This window comes from Scyliorhinus torazame, chromosome 1, assembly GCF_047496885.1.
Source record: "Scyliorhinus torazame isolate Kashiwa2021f chromosome 1, sScyTor2.1, whole genome shotgun sequence".
Lineage (NCBI taxonomy): Eukaryota > Metazoa > Chordata > Chondrichthyes > Carcharhiniformes > Scyliorhinidae > Scyliorhinus > Scyliorhinus torazame.
This window is the reverse complement of record NC_092707.1, coordinates 153,396,046-153,422,912: the sequence shown is the minus strand read 5'-3', so window position 1 is coordinate 153,422,912 and position 26,867 is coordinate 153,396,046. Positions and strand designations below refer to the sequence as shown.

At 46.0% G+C, this 26,867-nt stretch overlaps 1 protein-coding gene across 1 annotated transcript in view; it reads left to right on the top strand.

Annotated features, from left to right (window-relative positions):
- The first annotated feature begins 840 nt into the window (after positions 1–840).
- The window catches only part of gmeb1 (glucocorticoid modulatory element binding protein 1), a 68,012-nt gene continuing 41,985 nt past the window's right edge, over positions 841–26,867 (top strand). Inside the window, exons 1-2 of the mRNA XM_072501028.1 lie at positions 841–1,160; positions 15,363–15,451. Of these exons, the coding sequence (XP_072357129.1) occupies positions 1,018–1,160; positions 15,363–15,451 (232 nt within the window). The 5' untranslated portion in view covers positions 841–1,017. The remainder of the gene's footprint in view (positions 1,161–15,362; positions 15,452–26,867) is intronic.

Genomic DNA, 26,867 nt, shown 5'->3' with positions numbered 1-26,867 from the left:
TCTCTCTGCTCCCACACCCCTTTAAGAATTGTACCCCTTATTTTATCTCTCCTTGTTCTTCCAACCAAAGTGCATTACCTCACACTTCTCTACACCAAACTTCATCTGCCACTTGACTGCCCACTCCACCAATGTGCTTATGTCTTTTTGAAGTTCTATACTGTCTTCTTCAGTTTACAATACTTCCAAGTTTTATATCTTCTGCACACTTTGAAACTGTCCCCTGCACACCAAGATCGAGATCATTGATGTATATCAGGAAAAGCAAGGTCCCCAATACTGACCTCGGGGGAACACCACTACAAACCACTAGCTTTGACAAAGAGTAATCCAGACTCAAAAAGTTAGCTCCCTTCTCTCTCCAAAGATGCTGTTAGACCTGCTGAAATTGTCCAGTGTTTTCTGTTTTTGTTTCAGATTCCAGCATCTGCAGTAATTTGCTTTTAGCCACTACAAACCTTCCTCCAGCCCGAAAAATATTCATTGACCATTACTCTTGCTTCCTGTTTATGAGCCAATTTTGTAGCCACATTGTTATTGTCCCTTTTATTCTTTGTATTAAAATTTCATCAGCAGGCTCCGATGAATTTGTTCAGTAACTTTCCTTCCCGGTTTCTGAAAGAAAAGTTAGGATCAATCAAGCCAGATTTCACTCTGGGATCTGATTTGTCCAGTGTTAGCAACAGCTTTGAAAAGTTTTGTACAAAATTAATGACTGCAATGGATTAATTGCCAGTATACAATATGGCGACGCACTGAGCAGTCACAACTCGGAATGGGCAGATAGAGCATAACACGTGACGATGACGCAATCGCCGATGCTACAACGTCGTGCCGCGCCGCGCCGACAGGGAGACGTTGGTGACGGAAAAGCGCCGAAGCAGCGAGCGCGGGGCCTCGGCTGTTTCTCGGTTGTTTAGCGGCAGTCGGAGACCGGGGGTGGGCCGGTAGGCCCCGCAGGCTCGCTTGGAGGCTGCGAACAATAGTTCGGAGCGAGAGGGAGAAGCAGGAAGGAAAATGGCGAACGCAGCCGAGGTGAACGCGGTGCCTGTTGGGGATGTGGTGGTGGTGGTGAAGGCCGAGCCCGTGAGCCTGGAGGGGGAGAGCTCGGAGGAGAGCAAGACCCAAGTCATTCTGCAGCTTCAACCGGTGCAGCACGGGTAAGGAGCGGTGAGGAGAGGCCTGCCGGCTCTGTATAACCCTAGCAAGTCCTAGCGTATACCCATGGGCAACAACAGGCACAGTACAATCACGTTCAAATAAATGAAATCTATTAAAGCATAAGTATAGTGAGAATGTACAAACATTAAGATATTAAACCCTGATACCTTGAAATCTGATAATACATTAACACGTAAGATTAACCTGTGACCTAGATCTTCTGATGCCCAGAGTGGCGAATGGGGAGCTGCCCGATGCCCAGGGTGCCGAATGGGGAGGTGCCCATGTGGCTGAATGGGGAGCTACCCAATGCCCAGGGCACTGAATGGGGAGCTGTCTGATGTTTAGGGTGGTGAATGGGGAGCTGCCCAATGCCCAGGGTGGCGAATGGGGAGCTGCCTGATGCCCAAGGCAGTGAATGGCGAGCTTCCCGATGCCCAGAGCATCGAATGGGGAGCTGCCTGATGCCCAGGGTGCCGAATGGGGAGCTGCCTGATGCCCAAAGCGTTGAATGGGGAGCTGCCTGATGCCCAGGGTGCCGAATGGGGAGCTGCCCAATGACCAGGGCGCCAAATGGGGAGCTGCCTGATGCCCAGGGTGGCAAATGCTTTTAAAAAAATGTTTAAAGTGCCCAATTCATTTTTCAAAATTAAGTGACAATTTAGCGTGGTCAATCCACCTACCCTACACATCTTTGGATTGTGGGAATGAGACCCAACCAGACACAGCGAGAATGTGCAAACCCCACACGGCAGAGCAGTGAATGCTGAGCTGTCTACTGCTATTGCACCTTAGGATCTGTAGAAATCTTGACATAGACCGGCGCTGTCGTAAACTTTCAATGGGCTGATTTGCACAGCCCGGGACCTTCCACGGCTGTCTCTTACGCTGGTCTTTGTGTTGGAGACATGGGCTATGTAAGCCCTACTACTCAGATACTTAGCCCAGCATTGTTGAACTGTTTAATCTCTGGTGTAACTCTGCAATTAATATCATAATAAGAACATAAGAACGAGGAGCAGGCGTAGGCAATCTGGCCCCACGTGCCTGCTCTGCCATTCAGTAAGATCATGGCTGATCTTTTTGTGGACACAGCTCCACTTAACTGCCCGTTCACCATAACCTTTTATTCCTTTACTATTCAAAAATCTATCGACCTTTGCCTTAAAAACATTTAAAAAGATAGTCTTAACTGTTTCACTGGGCAGGGAATTCCACAGATTCGTGACCTTTTGGAGAACAAGTTCCTACTCAACCAGTCCTAAATCTGCTGCCCCTTATTTTGAGGCTATGCCCCCTAGTTCTAGTTTCACCCGTCAGTGGAAACAACTGCTCTGCTTTTATCCTATCTATTCCCTTCGTAATTTTATGTATTGCTATAAGACCCCCCCCTCATTCTTCTAAATTCCAATGAGTAAAGTCCCAGTCTACTTAGTCTCTCCTCATAAGTTAATCCTCTGAACTCTGGAATCAACCTAGTGACTCTCCTGCACACCCTCCAGTGCCAGTACATTCATTCTCAAGTAAGGAGACCAAAACTGTACACGGTATTCCAGGTGTGGCCTCACCAGCACCCTATACAGCTGCCACATAACCTCCCTGCTTTCACACACCATCCCTCGAGCAATGAAGGACAAAATTCCATTTACCTTCTTAATTATTTGCTGCACCTGCAAACGAACATTTTGCGATGCATGCACAAGGACACCCAGGTCCCTCTGCACAGCAGGATGCTGCAATTTTTTTCCATTTAAATAAGTCCATTTTGCTGTTATTCCTACCAAAATGGATGACCTCACATTTACCAACATTGAACTCCATTTGCTAGACCCTTGCCCGCTCAAACTATCTATATCCCCCTGCAGACTTTCAGTATCCTCTGCACAATTTGCTCTACCACTCATCTTCGTGTCATCTGCGAACTTTGACACATTACACTTGTTCCCGAATTCCAGATCATCTATGTAAATTGTGAACAATTGCAGACCCAACACTGATCCAGGAGGCACACCACTAGCCACTGATCACCAACCAGTAAAACACCCATTTAACCCCACTCTTTGCTTTCTGTAGTCAAACAACCCTCTATCCATGCTAATGCATTACCCATAATGCCATGCACCTTTATCTTATGCAGCAGCCTTTTGTGCGGCACCTTGTCGAATACCTTCTGGAAATCCAGATACACCACATCCACCGGTTCCCCGTTGTCCATCTCGCTCGTAATGTCCGCAAAATACTCCACTAAATTAGTCAAACATGACCCGCCTTTCATGAACCCTTGCTGCTTCTGACCAATTGGTCAGTGTCTATCCAGATGTCTTCCTTAACGACAAATTCAAGTATTTTCTCCACTGCGCCACCCCCATTTCTCAACTAACCCGAAGGCTCCCCCACCGACCCTGACTCACTACCGACCCACCGAAAAGCCTTTTGAGATCTTTAAACACCTGAATGTGGCAGCTGATATTGTTGAAATGGAAACCTGTGCTCTGCTCCTCTTGGCTATTTTGTATGGATGGTTGTGCTGATGCATCGCTGCTGCAGGTGGGGCAGGAAGTCCTGGCTGGAAGGGGGCAAAGAAAATCAGGGCGCAAAGAAAATCAGGGCCAGCAACCTTGACAGTCACCGACAATCAAACCCATCTGGTCCAGCATTTGTTGAACTACATTAAAATAAATACATTATAATAAACCAAGTATGTTAGGAAGTAAATATGGAACAATGCATGTTAAACAAATTATATATTTTTAAATTTTGAATTTCATTATGCCACTAAAGTTCAAATCTAAACATTAAAATAAATACATTAAAATATAAGCACTGAACTATAATTGGTAAAACTAACCTACCAATATTTTTAAAAATACACCTAATTTATAAGTATTGCATTATAACTAACTATATTTTAAGATTAAATTGTAAATCCATTAAATTATAAATGTTCAGCAATAACATGAATGTAAAATTATAAACAGTAATATTTCTATACTATAAATAAAATAATCTGAAGTGCTTAGAAATTAGACTTGGAGAAGATGTGGGGAGTCCAAAGCTTAAGGTCCTCAAATGTAAGATAGCGACTAATAAATATTAATAAGAAATTCAGAAGAAACGTCTTTACTAGAGGAGTGTAGCGCTCACTACCGCATGGAATGGTTGTGGCGACTGGTTAAGGAGAACCTGGATAAACATACGAGGGGGAAAGGAATAGGTCAGGTGAAATGGGGTGGGAGGAAGATCGTATGGACCATAAACATTGACCAACTGGACCAGTTTCTGTGCTGTAAATTCTATGTAATAAATCAGAAAAGTAAAACCATAAAAACATATATAATTAAAATTCAAACATGCAGCATAAATTTTTTTTAAATGTAGATAAATACCATAAATTTTAAATTTTAAACTGGCATCAAATGTTAAGTAAATTTTAATATGAACAAATAGTATAAATGCAATGAGTTATTTTAATAAATAGATTACATTTTAAAAGCTTAAACGCACATTTGTTAAATGGTGAATAAATATTTTAAACTGAAATACAAATTGTGAAATAAAATGCCAAAATTAAATAGAAACAATTTTTAAAGGATAAATTGATGTTAAAGTTACTATAAGTATATAATTTAATAAAGTTAAATATAATTAAAATGAAATCTGACAAATATAATTCAGAATTACATCTTGCAGACAGGAAAAAAAATTCTTGGAAAATGTACATTTCAGTCCTTCATGGCTTCCAAGTCTTTCTCCAGAGACCTGAACACCAAATTCTGGTTAGCATCCCAGTGCAGTACTGAGGATGCGGCAGAGTTAGAGGCTTTCAGATAAGAAGTTAAGTCAAGACTCTACCTGCCCTCTCGGGAGACATCAGCGATCCAGTGCCATGAATGGAACATGTGCAGGAGTTCTAACTGGTGCCCTGGCCAATGGTTATCCCTCTGCAAAAATCACTGAAAAGAAAATTATCTGGTCATTATCTCATTTCTGTTTGTGTGCAAGTTGGCTGCTGTTTTTCCTAATTAATACAGGTGATCTGCGCTTTGGGGGGGTGGGGGAGGTGGGGGAGGTGGGGGAGGGATACTCATTTGGCTATAAAGTGCTTTGGGGGGGGGGGGGGGTGGTAAAGCAAAATACTATGCATACTGGAAATACAAAATCAAAACAGATAACGCTGGGAATACTCAGCATAATAGGCAGCATCATGGAGAGAGAAACAGGGTTAACGTTTCAGACCTAAGACCAATTGTCCAAAAAGATCTTCAGAATGACAGCAGAGTAATTCAGCATCTTGTGCCCGTCCTGCTGCTCTTCAGTCTGAGCTCTCTACTTAAACCCCACTTCCCTGATATCTCCTGCATATCTTTCTATATTCCTATCAAGCGCACCCTATTCCCTGTTGCTTGATGTTATGGTCTATTCCATAACATCGAATACATTTTCTTTTTTTTAAAAAATATATTTTATTCAAATTTTTCGGCCAAACAAAACAATAAAGGTTTTCCTTTTTACAACAATAAAACAATATAAATAACAGTGACCGTTTTAACAAATAAATAAATAATATATAAACTAAATGGCAACTGCCATAACAAAAATAATAACTCTCCAAAAATAAAATCAAACAATCCAATATACATAACCTAGTACAAATATCTATACAAAAACACCCCTGAGGACCCATCCGAGCCCCCCCCCCCCTCCCCCCTGGGTTGCTGCTGTTACCTTCCCATTTCCTTTATCGTTCTGCGAGGTAGTCAATGAACAGTTGCCACCGCCTGGTGAACCCTTGAGCCGAACCCCTTAGCGCGAACTTTATCCGTTCTAGTTTTATAAACCCTGCCATGTCATTTATCCAGGTCTCCACGCCCGGGGGTTTGGCTTCCTTCCACATAAGCAATATCCTTCGCCGGGCTACTAGGGACACAAAGGCCAAGACATCAGCCTCTTTCGCCTCCTGCACTCCCGGCTCTTCTGCAACCCCAAATATAGTCAACCCCCAGCCTGGCTCGACCCGGACCCCCACCACCTTCGAAAGCACCTTTGCCACCCCCACCCAGAACCCCTGCAGTGCCGGGCATGACCAAAACATGTGGGTGTGGTTTGCTGGGCTTCTCGAGCATCTTCCACACCTATCCTCTACCCCGAAAAATTTACTGAGCCTTGCTCCGGTCATGTGCGCCCTGTGCAAAACCTTGAATTGTATCATGCTTAGCCTGGCGCACGAGGACGACGAGTTTACCCTACGTAGGGCATCAGCCCACAGCCCCTCCTCAATCTCTTCCCCCAGCTCTTCTTCCCATTTCCCCTTCAGCTCATCCACCATGATCTCCCCCTCGTCCCTCATTTCCCTGTATATATCCGGCACCCTACCATCCCCCACCCATGTCCCTGAGATCACTCTATCTTGAATCTCCTGCGTCGGGAGCTGCAGGAATTCCCTCACCTGTTGCCTCGCAAAAGCCCTCAGTTGCATGTACCGAAATGCATTCCCTTGGGGCAACCCATATTTTTCCATCAGCACTCCCAGACTCGCAAACGTCCTGTCTACGAACAGATCTCTCAGTTGCACAACCCCAGCTCTCTGCCATGCTCCAAATCCCCCATCTATTCTGCCCGGGACAAACCTATGATTATTTCTTATCGGGGACCGCACCGAGGCTCCTGTCCTTCCCCTATGTCGTCTCCACTGCCCCCAAATTTTTAGCGTTGCCACCACCACTGGACTTGTGGTGTATTTCTTCGGGGAGAACGGCAACGGCGCCGTCACCAGTGCTTGTAGGCTGGTTCCTTTGCAGGACGCCATCTCCAATCTCTTCCACACCGCTCCCTCCCCTTCTCCCATCCACTTACACACCATTGAGATATTGACGCCCCAGTAGTATTCACTTAGGCTCGGTAGTGCCAGCCCCCCCCTATCCCTGCTACGCTGCAAGAACCCCCTCCTCACTCTCGGGGTCTTCCCGGCCCACACACAACTCATGACACTTTTCTCAATTTTCTTGAAAAAAGCCTTCGTGACCATCACTGGAAGGCACTGAAACACAAACAGGAATCTCGGGAGGACTACCATTTTGACCGCCTGCACCCTACCCACCAGTGACAGGGGCACCATGTCCCACCTCTTAAAATCCTCCTCCATCTGTTCCACCAAGCTTGTTAAATTAAGCCTATGTAAGGTTCCCCAACTCCTGGCTATCTGAATCCCTAAGTACCGGAAATCTCTTGCTACCTTCCTCAGCGGTAAATCATCTATTCCCCTGCTCTGCTCCCCCGGATGCACCACAAACAACTCACTCTTTCCCATATTCAATTTGTACCCCGAAAATTCCCCAAACTCCCTGAGTGACTGCATTATCTCAGGCATCCCCTCCACTGGGTCCGCAACATACAGCAATAAATCATCTGCATACAAAGATACCCGGTGTTCTTCTCCTCCCCTGAGTATTCCCCTCCACTTCCTGGAGCCCCTCAGTGCTATGGCCAGGGGCTCAATCGCCAATACAAATCGTAACGGAGACAGGGGACACCCCTGCCTCGTCCCTCTATGAAGACTGAAGTAGTCAGACCTCTGCCTGTTCGTGACCACACTCGCCACCGGGGCCCTATACAGCAGCTGTACCCATCCAATAAACCCTTCTCCAAAACCAAATCTCCTCAGCACCTCCCACAGATAATCCCACTCCACTCTGTCGAATGCTTTCTCGGCGTCCATCGCCAACACTGTCTCCGCCTCCCCCTCTGGTGGGGGCATCATCATTTCCCCTAGCAACCTCCGTATGTTCGTGTTCAGCTGTCTCCCCTTAACGAACCCAGTTTGATCCTCGTGGACCACCCCCGGGACACAATCCTCTATCCACATCGCCATCACTTTGGCCAGGAGCTTAGCATCTACATTTAAAAGGGAAATGGGCCTGCAGGACCCACACTGCAGCGGGTCTTTTTCCTTCTTCAAAAGGAGCGATATCGTCGTCTCCGACATAGTCGGGGGCAACTGCCCCCTTTCCCTGGCCTCATTAAAGGTTCCCGTCAAAAGCGGGGCCAGTAGGTCCATATATTTCCTATAAAATTCCACCGGGAATCCGTCCGGTCCTGGGGCCTTCCCCGCCTGCATGCTCCCAATCCCTTTTACCACCTCCTCCATCTCAATCTGTGCTCCTAGTCCCGCCCTCTCCTGCTCCTCCACCTTCGGGAATTCCAGCTGATCCAGGAAACACATCATTCCCTCCTTCCATTCGGGGGCTGAGCCTTATATAACCTCTCATAGAATGCCTTGAACACCCCGTTCACTCTCTCCGCTCCCCGTTCCATCTCTCCCTCCTCATCTCTCACCCCACCTATCTCCCTCGCTGCTCCCCTCTTCCTCAATTGGTGGGCCAGTAGCCGACTCGCCTTCTCTCCATACTCATACTGTACACCCTGTGCCCTCCTCCACTGTGCCTCTGCCTTACCCGTGGTCAGCAGGTCAAATTCCACATGTAACCTTTGTCTTTCCCTGTACAGTCCCTCCTCCGGTGCCTCCGCATATTGCCTGTCCACCCTCAAAAGTTCTTTCAACAATCGCTCCCTTTCTTTACCCTCTTGCTTCCCGTTATGTGCCCTTATGGATATCAGTTCCCCTTTGACCACCGCCTTCAACGCCTCCCAGACCACTCCCACCTGAACCTCTCCATTGTCATTAAGCTCCAAGTACCTTTCGATACACCCCCTCACCCTTAAACATACCCCCTCATCTGCCAATAAGCCCATATCCATTCTCCAGAGTGGGTGCTGTTCTTTTTCCTCTCCTATCTCCAGGTCTACCCAATGTGGAGCGTGGTCCGAAATGGCTATGGCCGTATACTCCGTCCCTGTCACCTTCGGAATCAGTGCCCTTCCCAAGACAAAAAAGTCTATCCGTGAGTATACTTTGTGAACATGGGAGAAAAATGAGAACTCCTTACTCCTAGGCCTACTAAATCTCCAGGGGTCTACCCCTCCCATCTGTTCCATGAAGTCCTTGAGCACCCTGGCCGCTGCCGGCCTCCTCCCGGTCCTGGACCTGGACCGGTCCAGCCCTGGATCAAGCACCGTATTGAAGTCTCCCCCCATTACCAACTTTCCCGCCTCCAGGTCCGGGATACGTCCCAACATACGCCTCATAAAATTTGCATCATCCCAGTTCGGGGCGTATACGTTCACCAGAACCACAGCCTCCCCTTGCAATCTGCCACTCACCATCACATATCTACCTCCACTATCCGCCACTATGGTCTTTGCCTCAACAGTACCCATTTCCCCACTAAGATAACCACTCCCCTATTCTTCGCATCTAAACCCGAATGAAACACCTGCCCCACCCATCCTTTACGTAGTCTGACCTGGTCTATCAGTTTCAGATGCGTCTCCTGCAACATAACCACATCTGCCTTTAATTTCTTTAGGTGTGCGAGTACCCGTGCCCTTTTAATCGGCCCGTTCAGCCCTCTCACGTTCCGCGTGATCAGCCGGGTTGGGGGGCTCTTTACCCCCCCCCCCCTTTGTCGACTAGCCATCCCCTTTTTTAACCCAGCTCCTCACCCGGTTCCCACGTACCCATATATCCCCCCCGACGGCGCCCCCCCGCCTCGACCACCCCATCCCATAACAGCTCCCCCTTCTCCTTAGCAGCAGCAACCCAGTTAACCCCCCCCCCTTCCGCTAGATCCCCCTCTAGCGTAGTTGCACCCCCCGTGTTGCTCCCAGAAGTCAGCGAACTCTGACTGACCTCGGCTTCCCCCCTTGTCCTCGGCCCCCACTGTGCGAGGCCCCCTCCTTCCTGCGTCCCTGTTCCCGCCATAATTACCATAGCGCGGGAACAAAGCCCGCGTTTCCCACTCGGCCCCGCCCCTAATGGCCGGCGCCCACAGTTCCTCATACTTCCCCCCCCCCCCCCCCCCCCCCCAACATGGGGAAGAGAGAAAAGTTACAGGATCACAAAATTAACAAATTGAAAAATCATCCCCTTCCCCTTCCTCGCCCCACATAATCACCCCACCACTTTGTCCCAAAAGCTCTTTCTCTCGCCAGACTATTCCAGCTTCTCGTCCACAATGAATGTCCACGCCTCTTCTGCCGTCTCAAAGTAGTGGTGCTTCCCTTGGTGTGTGACCCACAATCTTGCCGGTTGCAACATTCCAAACTGGACCTTTTTGTGAAGCACCGCTTTAGCCCGATTGAAACTTGCCCTCCTTCTCGCCACCTCCGCACTCCAATCCTGGTTTACGCGGATCACCGCGTTCTCCCACCTACAGCTCTGAGTTTTCTTCACCCATCTGAGGACCGTCTCTCTGTCATTGTAGCGGAGAAACCTCACCACTATAGCTCGAGGTATTTCTCCAGCCTTTGGTCTTCGCGCCAGAACTCGATAAGCTCCCTCCACCTCCAAAGGGCCCGTCGGGGCCTCCGATCCCATTAGCGAGTGAAGCATCATGCTCACATATGTCCCGACGTCCGCCCCTTCTGCGCCTTCGGGAAGACCCAGGACTCTTAAATTCTTCCTCCTCGAATTATTCTCCAGTGCTTCCAACCTCTCCACACCCCTTTTGTGCTGCGCCTCGTGCATTTCTGCCTTCACCACCAGGCCCTGTATTTCATCTTCGTTTTCAGCAGTCTTTGCCTTCACGACCCGAAGCTCCAGCTCTTGTGTCCTCTGCTCCTCCTTTAGCCCTTCAATCGCCTGTAATATCGGGGCCAACAGCTCCTTCTTCAACTCCTTCTTCAGCTCTTTCACACAGCGCCGCAGGAACTCTTGTTGCTCCGGGCCCCATAACAAACGGCCACCTTCCGACGCCATCTTGCTTTGAGCTTCCCTTCCTTGCCGCTGCTCCAGAGGATCCTCTGCAATCCGGCCGCTATCCTCTCCCTTTTCCATGCGTGTCCGGGGGGATTCCCTTCTGGTTTACCGCACAGTGTTTTTGGCCGTTTAAATTGCCGTTGGGGCTCCTATTAAGAGCCCAAAAGTCCGTTCCAACGGGAGCTGCCGAAACGTGCGACTTAGCTGGCCGTCGCCGCACCCGTAATCGAATACATTTTCATAACTATTTTGGTTTGGAAACATCTTGTAACTGGAACTCTTTTGAACCGTTTTTGCTGCTGGGGAATGTTCATCCAATGCAAAGTTACTTTAAAAAAAAAAAGAAAAACTCTATGGGTGATTTGCGATGAATACTTAGGTGACCCAAAGTCCATTTTTAACCAAGGTATAATTTTGCCCAAGACTCCTTGCCTAAGATACGGTTCTGGTGGGAGGGGTGTGGTGCCAGCCTAGTATTTGAAAATTTGGGAGAGGGTCTCCACGGCAGCTGGTGTAATTTGAAATCAGTTAATAAATCTGGAATTAAAGGCTAGTCTCCGTAATGATAACGATCATTGATTGTCATAACCTATCTGGTTTATTAATGGCGTTTTAGGGAAGCAAATCATAGAATCCCTACAGTGCAGAAGTAGACAATTTGGCCCATCGAGCCTGCACCGACCCTTGGGAAGAGCAGCATACTTAAGCCCACGTCTCCACCCTATCCCCATAGCCCAGTAACCCCACCTAACCTACTGGAGGGGGTAATTTAGCATGGTCAATCCACCTAACCTGCACATCTTTGGATTGTGGAAGGAAACCGGCGCACCCGGAAGAAACCCATGCAGAAACGGGAAGAACCTGAAAACACCACACAGACAGTCACCCGAGGCCGGAATTGAACCTGGGTCCCTGGCGCTGTGAGGCAGAAGTGCAAGCCACTGTGCCATCCTTCCCCAGTGTGACCTACATGTGACTCCAGATCTACAGCAATATGGTTGACTCTTAATTTCCCTCACTTTCAGCGTGATCATAAATTGGCAGCAAATGCTGGTCTTGCCAGTGACGCTCACATTATGAAAGAAAAAAAAAGGTTGAGCAACTGTTTTTTTCCAGCACTCCTGGGTGTCCCCTGTCTGATGCTGTTGTCTAGGGTAGGCTAATCTGTAAAATATTGTCAGGGTGTGGATGATGCTGGCAAGGTTGGAATTTATTGCTTACCCAAGGGCGTTGAGAGTCAATCATGTTGTGTGGGACCAGCCAGAGAAACATGGGACAGGCCAAGTAGTGTTGACAGGTGCCAATCCCTCCTGAGCATGAGTGAACCAGTTTATTTATAGACAATTGCAGTTTTCATGTCTTACCTGATGCCTGCCTAAAAACTATCATATTTTTTGACTTGTCATGGTGGGATTTGAGCTCTTAACCTCGAGATTGCTAGTTCACTCTCATAATCACTGGTTTATCGTAGAAGCTAAATTGTTGAGCAGTAACTTCCTACTCCATTGGTAACCATTCTGGCCAAAGAGATGAGGTTTCGATCTTTAAAAAAGGTTGGATTTTGCTGCTTCATTTGTGACTCCGGCATTTTGAACCTAGTTTTCCATAGATTTTTCACAGTTACCTCATTGCAGTGTTACTGTAAGCCTACTTGTGACAAAGATTATTATTGATAGATCCTCCTGCATTATGCACGGGGTGGACCTGGTGGATGATGTCATTTTCCTGGCCTCTTTAACTTTGGGGGGGGCTCATAATCCCCTTTCTTCTCCTAACTGGAAACTCAATTTTTTTTTTGCTGTTAAATACAATGGTGTGTGACTCTATTTGAATTCTGAATCTGCCCACATTCCCTTCTATTCCAACCTCCAGACTAATACCGTCCCAAATCCAGAAATTTCAGATTTCTGCTTCTTTTCAAAAAAGGATTGAGGGCCTGCCGTAACATTTATCCAGCTGGAATGTTTTACGTAGGTACATGCAGAATGTAAAACGCTGATTGACATATGCCAATCATCAATTACTCCAGGGATTGTCCTGTCTTTTGCAGTTTGTACAGCGTTTCTGGAAGTTTTGCCAATCTACAACTGAAGCCATGACTGAGGTCAAACATGGAGAAAATCTAGGGCTGCTGCATGTTTGATCATTGTGTCAGTGCCAGTAGTGCAGGAGTGTGAGTTGATTGTCTCAATGAGGGGACAGTTGGCTATGAATGAATGAAAGAACAGTGGGTGTGTTGGAAGTGGAAGTGAATAGCTGGTGCAGGTATGATGAGCTGATTGGCCTTTTGTGCTGTTTTATGATTGAAACATTCTATCTCGCATATGAATCATTTTTAAGCAGTTTAAAAACTACAGTAATTAAGTTTGTTTCCACATGAAGGACACTTTTACTTTGAAGGCAAGTTTGTGTTATTCCTCCCATTGACAGCATTCTCTGATAACCTATGTGGTCCTTACGTTGTTGACGATCCACCATTTTCTATTGTGCTGCAAGATGCTGTGGCCTTCTACTCATCAAAGACCTCCAGCATCTTAACAAAAATGCAATAGAAAGGAAGTTAAATTAAATCTCCAGATTAAACAATCAAACTGCAACGTTAGTGTAATCTAGTATTAATCCTATATCCTGCTTAACCCAAGTCTGTTGCAGCACAGAGACCAGGGCAAGGCTGAATTCTTATTCTCTGCCGATTTAATTTTCAATTAGAGGTGGGAATCTTGTAGTTGGCTTCAGCACTTCTAGACCTAGTTTCTGATCACCATCCATTGACCCATTGCTGGAAAGTATATGGGCATAATGTGAGAAAAGCTAAACTACTGTGCTCCCATTGTCAATTAGCTTACCTAAATCTTTTTGTCAAGACCCAAATATGAAAAGTAATAATTTGGAAAAAGTACTAAAAGGCTTTTTGTTGTGGAGCTATATTGCAGCAAAATCCAGCACCTTCGGGAATGGAAAGGGGAACATTTCAGGGGATCACGTGAAGCAAAACTTGAAACCCAAGCAACTGATTTAAAGTATTGCTGGTTATTAAATGCTTTATGTTGTCATTTGGCATCTAAAGTTTTTTGACATCACCATGATGTTGAGGGAAAAATATCACCATCAATTATGTTTGTGTGTGCGTTAACTTGAGAACGTTGTAAATTTGAGTTTATTATGAGGACATGAGCTTATAATCGAAGTTGACACTAGAGTGCAGTACAATGTCATACTTTGGATCTAACATTAAGCTGTGGTCCCAAGCGTTCTGACTTTAAAATATCTGGCGCTGTTTCAAAGAAAAGCAGGCCTTTTCTTGGAGCTCCCTTGATGCTTGGGCTAAAGTTCCGTCTGGATAACAGTGAGTGCGGCCAAAAATAATTCATTGTGTCTATCACTGAGAGAAATTTCTCACAAAGTGCTGAAATGCTATATAAATGCTAGTTTTTAATAATGATTCAAAATGTTTTATGATTTGATCTTCATTACTTCATCGCCTAATGTTGCTTCCACGATATCCATAACTCAAAATGCTTTTCCAGACACAATCTCAGGTTGGTTGGAGAGAATCCAAAATGGTTGGATCTTTTTCCACTTGCGGTATGTGTGTAATTGCTCACAGAGAGTTGGAACAGATGTTTACAACAATAAGGATGTATACTGGACAAAGTGTTGCATGCAATAAATGTAGCAGTTACAAGAAATGCCCATTATAAACCAGACTTTCAGTATACCAATACCGCATTTTGATGGTCAGTTGCTGTGTTTCATTGAACTTTCAGTGGCAGTACTGTATATTCTTTTGACTAGACTGCTTTCCATTTATCTTTGTGAAGTTGTTGGGCGGCACGGTGGGGCAGTGGTTAGCACTGCTGCCTCACAACGTTGAGGACCCGGATTCGATCCCGGCTTAGGGTTACTGTCCGTATGGAGTTCGCACATTCATAGAATCGTAGAATTTACAGTGCAGAAGGAGGCCATTCGGCCCATCGAGTCTACACCAGCTCTTGGAAAGAGGTCCCTACATAAGCCCACACCTCCACTTATCACTGTAACTCAGTAATGCCACCAAACCTTTTTGGACACTAAGTACAATTTAGCATGGCCAATCCACCTAACCTGCACATCTTTAGATAGTGGGAGAAAACTGGAGCACCCGGAGGAAACCCACGCAAACACGGGGAGAATGTGCAGACTCCGATCAGACACTGACCCAAGCCAGTAATCGAACCTGGTGCTGTGAAGCAACAATGATAACCATTGTGCTACCGTGCCGCCCTTATCCCGTGACTGCGTGGGTCTCACCCCCACAGCCCAATAGATCTGTAGAGTAGGTGAATCTTTGTGTAGTTGTTGATTCCTGTACTTTGGACTGATCCCCCGCTTGAAATTATTCCAATAGCATGTGTGAAGAAGGAGCAGAGTCGAATTGCAATGCTTCAGTTGTGACCGTGGAGACTCACACTTTACAGAAGCTAGCAGACGGGGAAGGTAAGAGTTCAGACTATATACACTCGTAACATAAAACATTGGTTATTACCATTTGAGTTTGGTTTATCTTAAGGTTTGAACATCCAATCGAGCATTGCTAAATATTATGAGGGAACAAAACTTCTCCTTGACTTCAGGGTTAAGGGGTTACAGGGGTAATGTCTGTTGAATGTTTGATGTTACAGTTTGATTTCAGCAGTATTTTTTTTTTTTTTTTTTTTTTTTTTTTTTTTTTTTTTTTTTTTTTTTTTTTTTTTATAAATGTTTTATTGAAAATTTTTTCCCAAACAACAATTTTTCCCCTCTTACAAAGCAAACGCAACAATAACAATACAGAAATTTTAAACAATACACAAGTAACAAAACCCCTTTATCTTTGACCTAAACTAAACCCCCCCTCCCCCCCCCCCCCCTCCCCCTGGGTTGCTGCTGCTGGTCATCTGTCTTCCCTCTAACGTTCCCCTAGGTAGTCGAGAAATGGCTGCCACCGCCTGGTGAACCCTTGAGCCGATCCTCTCAGGGCAAACTTTATCTGCTCCAGTTTAATGAACCCCGCCATATCATTTACCCAGGCCTCCAGTCCGGGGGGTTTCGCCTCCTTCCACATGAGTAGGATCCTGCGCCGGGCTACTAGGGACGCAAAGGCCACAACGTCGGCCTCTTTCGCCTCCTGCACTCCCGACTCTTCCGCAACTCCAAATAGAGCTAACCCCCAGCCTGGTTTGACCCGGGCCCTCACCACCCGCGAAATCACTCCCGTCACTCCCTTCCAATACCCTTCCAGTGCCGGGCATGCCCAAAACATATGTGCGTGGTTTGCCGGGCTCCCGCCACACCTCCCACATTTGTCCTCCACTCCAAAGAACCTGCTCAATCTTGCTCCCGTTATGTGTGCTCTATGTAGCACCTTAAATTGAATCAGGCTAAGCCTGGCGCATGAGGAAGAGGAATTTACCCAGCTTAGGGCATCAGCCCACATACCCTCCTCTATCTCCTCCCCTAGTTCTTCTTCCCACTTTCCTTTTAGTTCGCCCACCGACTCCTCCCCCTCTTCCCTCATCTCTCGGTAAATCTCTGACACCTTGCCCTCTCCGACCCACACCCCTGAAAGCACCCTGTCCTGTATCCCCTGTGTCGGGAGCAATGGAAATTCCCTCACCTGTTGTCTAGTAAATGCCCTCACCTGCATATATCTCAAGAAATTTCCCCGGGGCAACTTATACTTTTCCTCCAATGCTCCCAAGCTCGCAAAAGTCCCATCTATAAATAAATCTCCCACCCTCCTAATTCCCAACTGGAACCAGCTCTGAAATCCTCCATCCATTCTTCCTGGGGCGAACCTATGGTTGTTCCTGATTGGGGACCCCACCAGGGCTCCCCGCACCCCTCTCTGTCGCCTCCACTGTCCCCAGATATTCAATGTTGCCGCCACCACCGGGTTCGTGGTAAACTTTTTAGGTGAGATCGGTAGCGGCGCCGTCACCAGCGCCTCTAAACTCGTCCCTTTACAGGACTTTCTCTCCAGTCTTTCCCACGCCGCTCCCTCACCCTCCATCATCCATTTACGTATCATTGCCACATTGGCGGCCCAATAGTAATCGCCCAAGTTCGGTAGTGCCAATCCTCCTCTGTCCCTACTACGCTGAAGGAACCCCCTCCTTACTCTCGGAACTTTCCCTGCCCACACGAAGCTCGTGATGCTCCTGTCTATTTTATTAAAAAAGGTCTTAGTGATTAGTATAGGGAGACATTGAAATACAAATAAGAACCTCGGGAGGACCATCATCTTAATTGCTTGCACCCTGCCCGCCAGCGATAGAGGCTGCATGTCCCACCTCTTGAAGTCCTCCTCCATTTGTTCTACCAACCGTGTCAGATTAAGTCTGTGCAAGGTTCCCCAGCTCCTAGCGATCTGAATCCCCAGGTATCGGAAGTTTCTTTCCACTTTCCTTAGAGGCAAGCCTTCTATCTCTCTACTCTGGTCCCCTGGATGTATCACAAATAATTCACTCTTCCCCATGTTTAGCCTATACCCCGAGAAATCCCCGAACCCCCTCAAAATTCGCATAACCTCTATCATTCCCCCCGCTGGGTCCGACACGTATAACAATAGGTCATCCGCATATAACGAGACTCGGTGTTCTTCTCCCCCTCTAATCACCCCTCTCCATTTCCTGGAGTCTCTCAACGCCATGGCCAGAGGTTCAATTGCCAACGCGAACAACAATGGAGACAGCGGGCATCCCTGTCTTGTTCCCCTATATAGTCGGAAATACTCCGATCTATGTCGACCTGTAACTACGCTTGCCGTTGGAGCCCCATAAAGAAGTCTAACCCAGCTAATAAACCCGTTCCCAAACCCAAACCTCCTTAACACTTCCCATAAATACTCCCACTCCACCCTATCAAATGCCTTCTCTGCGTCCATTGCCGCCACTATCTCTGCCTCCCCCTCCACTGGGGGCATCATTATCACCCCTAATAGTCGTCGCACGTTAACATTCAGTTGTCTCCCTTTTACGAACCCTGTCTGGTCTTCGTGCACCACCCCCGGGACACAGTCCTCTATCCTCGATGCCAGTACCTTTGCCAACAATTTGGCGTCCACGTTCAACAATGAAATGGGTCTATAGGACCCGCACTGCAACGGATCTTTATCCCTCTTCAAAATTAACGATATCGTCGCCTCCGACATCGTCGGGGGTAGAGTCCCCCCTTTCCTGGCCTCATTGAACGTCCTCACCATCAACGGGGCCAACAAGTCCACATATTTTCTGTAATACTCCACCGGGAACCCGTCTGGTCCTGGGGCCTTCCCTGCTTGCATGCTTCCCAGTCCCTTAATAACCTCGTCCACCCCAATCGGTGCCCCCAGGCCTACCACCCCCCGCTCCTCCACTTTCGGGAACCTCAATTGGTCCAGGAACTGCCGCATCCCCTCCTCTCCCTCTGGGGATTGAGACCTATACAGTTCCTCATAGAAGGTCTTGAACACCTCATTTATCTTTCCTGCCCTTCGCACCGTGTCTCCCCTTTCGTCTCTAATTCCTCCTATTTCCCTCGCTGCTGCCCTCTTTCGCAATTGATGAGCCAACAGGCGACTCGCCTTTTCCCCATATTCATACCTCCTCCCCTGTGCCTTCCTCCACAGTACCTCCGCCTTTCTGGTGGTCAGAAGGTCAAATTCCGTCTGGAGTCGTCTCCTCTCCCTGTACAATTCCTCCTCCGGGGTCTCTGCAAATTCCCTATCCACCCTTAAAATCTCCCCCAGTAATCTTTCCCTTTCCTTGGCCTCTGTTTTCCTTTTGTGGGCCCCAATGGAGATCAGCTCTCCTCTGACCACCGCTTTTAGTGCTTCCCATACCACTCCCACAGGGACCTCGCCGTCGTCATTGACCTCCAGGTATCTCTCAATACACCCCCGCACTCTTGCACACACTCCCTCATCCGCCATCAGTCCCACATCTAATCGCCAGAGTGTTCTCTGCTCCCTTTCCTCTCCTAATTCCAGGTCCACCCAATGTGGGGCATGATCCGAAACCGCTATGGCTGAGTACTCAGCTTCTTCCACCCTAGAGATCAACGACCTTCCCAAAACAAAAAAATCTATCCGGGAGTACACTTTATGGACATGGGAGAAGAAGGAATACTCCCTAGCCCTAGGTCTAAGAAATCGCCATGGATCCACTCCCCCCATTTGGTCCATAAACCCCTTAAGTACCTTGGCCGCTGCCGGCCTTCTTCCGGTCCTTGAGCTGGATCTATCTAGCCCCGGGTCCAGCACCGTATTAAAGTCCCCTCCTAAAATCAAGTTTCCTACCTCCAGGTCCGGTATACGCCCCAGCATCCGTCTCATAAATCCCGCATCGTCCCAGTTTGGGGCATACACGTTAACCAACACGACCTCCATTCCCTCCAGCCTGCCACTCACCATTACATATCTACCTCCGCTATCTGCTACGATGTTCTTTGCTTTCAGCAGTATTTTAAAACAACATCGTAAACATGTCCTATACAAGTGCAGGAGGTTTAACATGTAAACTGCGCATTAAAGAGGAGGGAAGCTTTGGAAATTGTAGAATTTTTAGCTCTGTCGAAGCTGTTAACACTTTGTGCTGGTGCTAGCTTTTGATCTGCTCTAATTACATAGAGTTGTACAGCACAGAAACTGGCTATTTGATCCTACTTGTCTGTGCTAGTGTTTTTGTTGCACACACGCCACCTTCCACTGTACTTCATTTAATCCCATCAGCTTGTCCTTCCACTCCTTTCTTTCTTGTGTGTTAATCTAGCTTGTTCTTAAATGCATCTATTCAATCCACTTCCTGTGAAAAATGAAATTTGCTTATTGTCACAAGTAGGCTTCAATTAAGTTACTGTGAAAAGCCCCTAGTCGCCACATTCCGGCGCCTGTTCGGGGAGGCTGGTACGGGAATTGAACCGTGCTGCTGGCCTGCCTTGGTCTGCTTTAAAAGCCAACGATTTAGCCCAGTGTGCTAAACCAGCCCCTGTGGTAGCAAGTTCCACATTCTAAACTATGATACAGAGGTTTCTCCTGAATTCCTTGTTGGATTTATTTGTGACTTCATGACGGCTCCTAATTTTGCATTTCCTCACCTGTGGGAACACCAGTTGAGCTTCTCATTCATTTCAAACCTAGCTATTACACAGAATTATTTTTTTCTCTACGTCAACCTCATCAAATCCTTTCATAACTTTAGACCTCAATTAAGTTGATAACTTTAGACCTCGGTTAGGTTGTTAATTGTATTTTGTGTTTACTTGTATGTAAAAGTGATGGTCATTTAACTGGGAATTCATTTGTACTTCTATAAATAGCAACAGATTGAAACTATGGTGGGGAGGTTAGGAGGTGTCTGTATGAAATAGATATCTCTCAGCAAAAGCTTATCAAAAGTGTATAAAGTTTGGTTTCAGTTCTATTCTTCATTTGCAGGCTTTCTGGATTAGAACATTGGTAATCCCTCCGCTCTCTCTTTTCAATCAAAAAGAATCCCAGCCTGTTCATTGTTCCCTGATAGATATAAATTCTCTCACTTCTAATATCATTTTGGTCAATCTTTTGGTACTTTCTCCAGTATGGCTACATTATATTTGTAATATGAAGACCTGGGCTGTGTCCAAGTTGTCTAACCAATGTTTTTCACAGGTTTTACACAATCCCTGCACTTTTCGTTCTTCCACAACCTCTCCACTTTTTGGTTCTATTCTTCTGGAAATTAATCTTTTATAATTCTTCCCTTATTTGTATTGTTTTTATAGTCTTGTTTAACGATTTGTGAATTCTGTACCCTCAGGTCCCTTTGCTTTTTTTCGCAAAAGGTGTATTTGGTCTCCTTATACTTCCTACGAAATGTACCTCCTCGCATTTATCACATTGAAATTTGATTGCATGCCCATTCTGCAAGTTTAATAGTGCTATCTTGCATTAATTCTCACTATTAATAATACCTCTAATTAAACTCCTTTCTGTTCATTCCACTATCCAGGTATCCTGATCCACTAATCACCTTTCTGTTCATTCCTACTGCACAAGACTTATTGGGAGCACAGGTCCAGAATGCCAACCCTTTGCTGTTGTACAAAATTCTTAATCCAATTAACGGTCTAACAAAAAAAGAAATATCTGTATAACGATATCAAAATTGCAGCAAACACTTCAGTGCAACCAAATGTATTCATCAAAATGACTTTTAGAATGATTCTGCGACAATGAGTTTTACAATTTCCTGCACAGTTCGCTAAAATAGTGCAGACTATGTATCATTACTATGACTTTTTTTGGAACTTCAGCTCAATGTGAACAGATGTTTAAGCTGCTAAAAAAAGAAACTTTTCATACATCTTTCCCATTACCAAATCAGTGTCCTGATATCACTGAATAAATTGGTGTTGGGAGGGGGACACTTAAAGACTTGTTTCTGAGTTGAACATTTATTTTAAAAACAGGTAATATCTTTTATTAGGGTACTCACAGTAAGATGCCATTCGACAAATTACATGTTTCCCATGATTTCATTACTTTAAGTGAATTATACAAGGTGCACAACCAGTGATGAAATATCCTAGTCCTTTTTCTCCTAGTTTTAGAGATAATCCTTACCTTGGTGTCTCAAGACTAGCATGGGACATTGAAGACACTAGAAAACTGCAGCTTTTTTTCACTGCAAACCAATGGACTGGATGAAGTTGAGCTGCATTTTCTCAGACCTCACCATTTACTGCGTGGGTTTCCTCCGGGTGCTCTGGTTTCCTCCCACAGTCCAAAGATGTGCAGGTTAGGTGGATTGGGCATGATAAATTGCCCTTGGTGACCAAAAAAAAAGGTCAGGAGGGGTTATTGGGTTCCGGGGATAGGGTGGAAGTGAGGGCTTAAGTGGATCGGTGCTGACTCGATGGGCCGAATGGCCTCCTTCTGCATTATATGTTCTATTTGCAGTGTTGGAGGAAAGGAGTTAGCCTGTCCCGTCCAGCCCTTTTAAAAGATCATAACCAAACCATCACACCACATTGCATCTCTCAGATAAGCCAGACTTCAGTTGACCATTCAGTACGTAACTACTCTGTTAGGGTGAGGTTAGCTAATCTTCAGATTGTGCTGTTTTGTTGTTCTCAAAGCTCCTTGGGCTCAGTAAAGAGAAACAAAATCCTACATGTTTCTCATTGCAGTTGCTGCACAGTGACCCATGCTGGAAAGTGTGCCCTTTGTGGACAGGGTCCAGCTTGGCTCTGATCCAAATTATAGCCTGCCAACACTCATGAAGGATGTGTCATGTGGGTGAGATAATGGAGGGCAAGTGGTGTCTGTGAAACTGTACCGTAGCACAAGTAAGTGCCTTCAGGAGTCAAGAGGCTCTGTCAGGAATATCAGTAATGGTACTTTACACGCTGTGACTTGCGTTCCTTAATTTCCCCACAGTGGAGGCACCTGGTACTCTTGTGTTCAAGATTTAAAGTCAGGAATGTCCAAGCTTCATCGCTTTTTAGGCTGATTAGTGGATTCATTGGAACCTTGTTCAGTTGCCAGAGAATCAGTGCGATTTCAGAAAAGGTAGAGGAGCCACTGATATTGAAGTTAGACTGCTCCAGGAGAAATGCCAAGACCTGAACATAGAAGTCTCTACACCATGTATATTGACCTGACCAATGCCTTTGATACAGTCAGCTGTGAAGTCATTTGGAGACGTTTGGCTGTCTTGAAGCTCATCATGATTCAACAGTTCCATGGAGATATGTTAGTGCATGTTCTGGATGGTTGTGAGTATCCTGAGCCATTCCAGTTCACTACTAAAAACGGGGCTCTGTCAGCACTAACCCTCTTAATGTTTTTCCTCTGCCATGCTTCCCAATGCTTTCCATGATAGTGATCCTGGCATTGAAATTAGATATCTCTTGGATGGGAAGCTGCTCAATTTGAGACAAAGTCAGGTAAAGATCAAAGTCATCACAGCCATACTTTGGCGATTTCTTGTTTGCTGCCAACTGAACTAGCTATCAGAGTTGGATGTGCAGTGGAGCATGGACTTGTTCTCCAAGGCATGTGACAACTTGGCCTTGCAATCAACATAGAAAACTGAAGTAATGTACCAGCCTGCTCCAGGAAAGCCCTATCTCGAGCCCAAGATTTCACACCATGACCTATCAGAAGTGGATAAGTTCATATTTCGGAAGCATGCTCTCGAACTGTCCATATTGCATACTAGAAACGTGGAAAAATAGGCAAAGCAAGTGTAGCTTTCGGCAGACTTTGAATACCAGTCTGGGAGCAATGAGGATTAAGTTTCCCTACAAAAGTCTGTAAAGCAATAGTACTGCCCACTCTACACATCCGAGATTTGGACTGTGTACCGGCATTATGCCAAGAAGCTCAACCACTTAAATTTGAGCTGCCTTCATAAGCTTCTGACAGTCAGATGGCAGGACAAAATACTGAAGGTACTCCCCCGAGCTGGCGTGCCAAGCAATCACATCATATTGAGACTGTCACAACTGAGTTGGGCTGTTCATATAACCAGAATGCCTGACACTTGCTTACCAAGGAAAATTTTCTAGGAAGAGCTGGATTCTGGAGTGCACTCACATGGCGATCAAAAGGAATGCTACAAGGATACTATGAAGGCTTCACTTAGGAGTTTTGATCTCAACTTTGAGTCCTAGGAGAAGTTTGCCTAGGAACAATGCACACAGCCCAATCAAATAAGAAAATGGTGTGGCCTCCTTTGAAAGCAAGCGCTGCTCAACGGCAGTGAGAAAACGCAAGCAGAGAAATCTCAAGCCAACACTCAACCAAAACTCAATCGTCTGCGGTATTCTGTCCTATTTGCAGCACAGACTTGCGGGTACAGATCGGTTTTAGCAGTCATCCACGTACACACTGGAACCCTACCAAACACTGCAGATGATGAACATGTTCAGCTTCGCCTCGAAGAATGAACAAGAAGTAGATCCACTTGGATCTTGTTGGTGCATTCAAATTGAAGTGCATCATTCAATTCCTCTGTGTATATCTGAAGTAGCTGCAACTGACAGATCCCGGTGTTCTGATTTGGAATGTATTCACCAATGAGGGCAACAGTACGAAAAGCAGCACTTTCCAAATCTCCAGACTCCCAACATATCAAACAGGACAAGCCAACATACTAAGTATAAATTTAAATTTCCTGACATCCATGCCCAGTTAAAAAAACATAGGAAATAGGAGTAGGTGTAGACTACGTGACCCCTAAAGCCTGCTTCACCATTCAAAAATATTGTCAAATCGCTTCAATCCCTGTATATTGCCCTGGGCTGTGTATTACTCACCAACTGCAGCTTGGACATCCCTCCATTGGACTGCTGGAAGGAGATGGCCTGATCTGTGTTAGTTGATCTCAGAGTAATTCCTCAGGCTTTTTTTTATTTTCACAGAACCCTCTCAGAGTTAGTTTGGAATTTCCAACAGCATGGAATGGGGAAGGAGCACATTTGAGGCAATAGAAGACCATCAAGCAGCTGAACCATCACTTGCAATCCTAATCAGATGAAAGCATGAATTGCTCATTGATATTTATCCCTACTTGTCGTGATGCAGATAACCTCAAGCAGATGTGACTCAAATGATTGTGGCTTCAGCTCTCACTCCAGAGACTTGAGCATAAGATCTAGGATGACTCGCGGTACTGAGACAATGCTGCCCTATCAGTCTTGATGAAACATTTAACCAACTTCATACAGATTACGTGTCTGCAGGACCTTGCTGTGCACAATTGGCTGTCATAGTTCCTACATTACAAGTACCCTTCAAAGGATCGTGCCTTGGGGCGTGTTGAGGTGGTGAATGCTTTATAAATGCTGTTGATTGATCTGAAAAGATTCCAGACCACTTCCACTGGTCTCTACCCTTGATGCTACAGGCAAATCTCCTAACTGCACTGGTATAGGCAGGCAGACAGGGTGAGGCTGGCTGGCAAGCAATGAGAGACTAGCTGGCAGTGTGAGACCAGGTGTCAGCATGTGGCTGGCAGGCAGGTTGTCGGCTTGGGGTCTCGGGTGAGGCCAGCAGGCAGTGTAATATAATAGACATACTCAGCTGAAACTGTGCGATTGCTAACGAAGTGTAGAATAATAACCAGTATTTCTATTGGCATTCACCTCTCTCATACAGCTAGGCACAGGAGTACCTCCTAGTCACTTGCCACGAGAAGAATAACAACATTTGGAAAAGGAAAAAGACAAGGGGGAGGCGAGTGAATAGGAAGAACAGGGAGGCTGAGAAGGTAATAAAGGAGAGAGAAGAGAGTTTAAAGTATTTTTTGGTTTTATTTAAAGTAATTGAGGATACATTCCCTTGAACACTTTACTGACAGTGTATTTACACCATTTAATGTGCATATCCCATCTCCCAGTGGCCTGGTTAATAAAATGTACCGCCCAATGTAGAACTAAGTCACACAGCAGGCACTGGGTTTGATCCCCAATCCACTGATTTCAGCCTGAGTATTCTGTTGGGCCTCTGCTTCATAATTCAGCGAGACAAAATCCGACATGGATTCAGCTGCTGTCCAGTAGCTCCAACCAGAAAGGATGGGAAGGCAGTGGCGTAGTGGTATTATCACTGGACTAGTAATCGAGAGACCCAGAGTCATGCTCTGGGGACCTGGGTTTGAATCCCGCCATGGCAGATGGTAAAATTTGTCGGTTGTTCTAAAAACCCATCTGGTTCACTAATATGCTTTAGGGAAGCAAATCTGTCATCCTTAGCTGGTCTGTTCAGGTAACCACAGCAATGTCGTTGACTCTTAAAAGCCCTCTGGGAGCAATAAATGCGGCCCAGCCAGCAACGCTTGCATCCCATGAACAAATAAAAAGAATATGCTGTTTGGGTTTATTTGTAATGCCGACCTGCCAACACTCCCTCCCTAGACTCGCAACATATATCAGACAACATATGTTACCTGTGGCATAGTAACCCAGGAAGGTATCACAGATGTGGGCATCAAATTGCAGTGTAGTATAGTGGTACTGTACCAGGAACAGTGGTCGAAACGTTTTGAATGAACCTGATTAACAAGTGAAAATTGGACCAGGAAAGTGGATTTTAAAAATCATTTGATGTAACTTTTTAAATTCATTTACAGGATGTGGGTGTTGCTGGTTAGGTCAGCATTTATTACCCATTCCTAGTTGCCTTCAGAAGGTGATGGTGAATTTTTTCTTGAACAGCTACAGTTCCTGAGGTGCTTTGAGGGAGTTCCAAGATTTTGACCCAGCGACAGTGAAGGAACGGTGATATATTTCCAAGTCGGGATGGTGAGTGATTGGAGGGGAACCTCCAGGTTGTTGGGTTCCCAGATATCTGCTGCTCTTGTTCTTCTAGATGATAGTGGTCATGGGTTTGGAAGGTGCTGCCTAAGGAACCTTGGTGAGTTCCTGCAGTCCATCATGCAGATGGTACATACCACTGTTGGCAGTGGCGGAGAGATTGAATATTTGTGGGAGTAGGAGCAATCAAGCAAGCTGCTTTGTCCTGGATGATATTGAGTTTCTTGTGTTGGTGGAGTTGCACTAATCCAGATGACAGAGAATATTCCATTGCACTCCTGACTTGTGCCTTGTAGATGGTAGCCACAGTATTAATATGGCTAGTCTAGTTCAGTTTCTGATCAATGGTAACCCCCCAGGATGTTGATTGTGGAGGATTCAACTATGGTAATGCCATTGAATGTCAAGAGACGATGGTTAGATCCTCTCTTATAGGAGATGATCATTGCCTGACACTTGTGTGGCACAAATGTAACTTGCCACTTGTCAGCCCAAGCCAGGATATTGTCCAGGTCTTACTGCATTTGGACCTGGTGCTAAACATTGTGTAGCCATCTGTGACCATATCCACTTCCGATCTTTTGTTAGAAGGAAG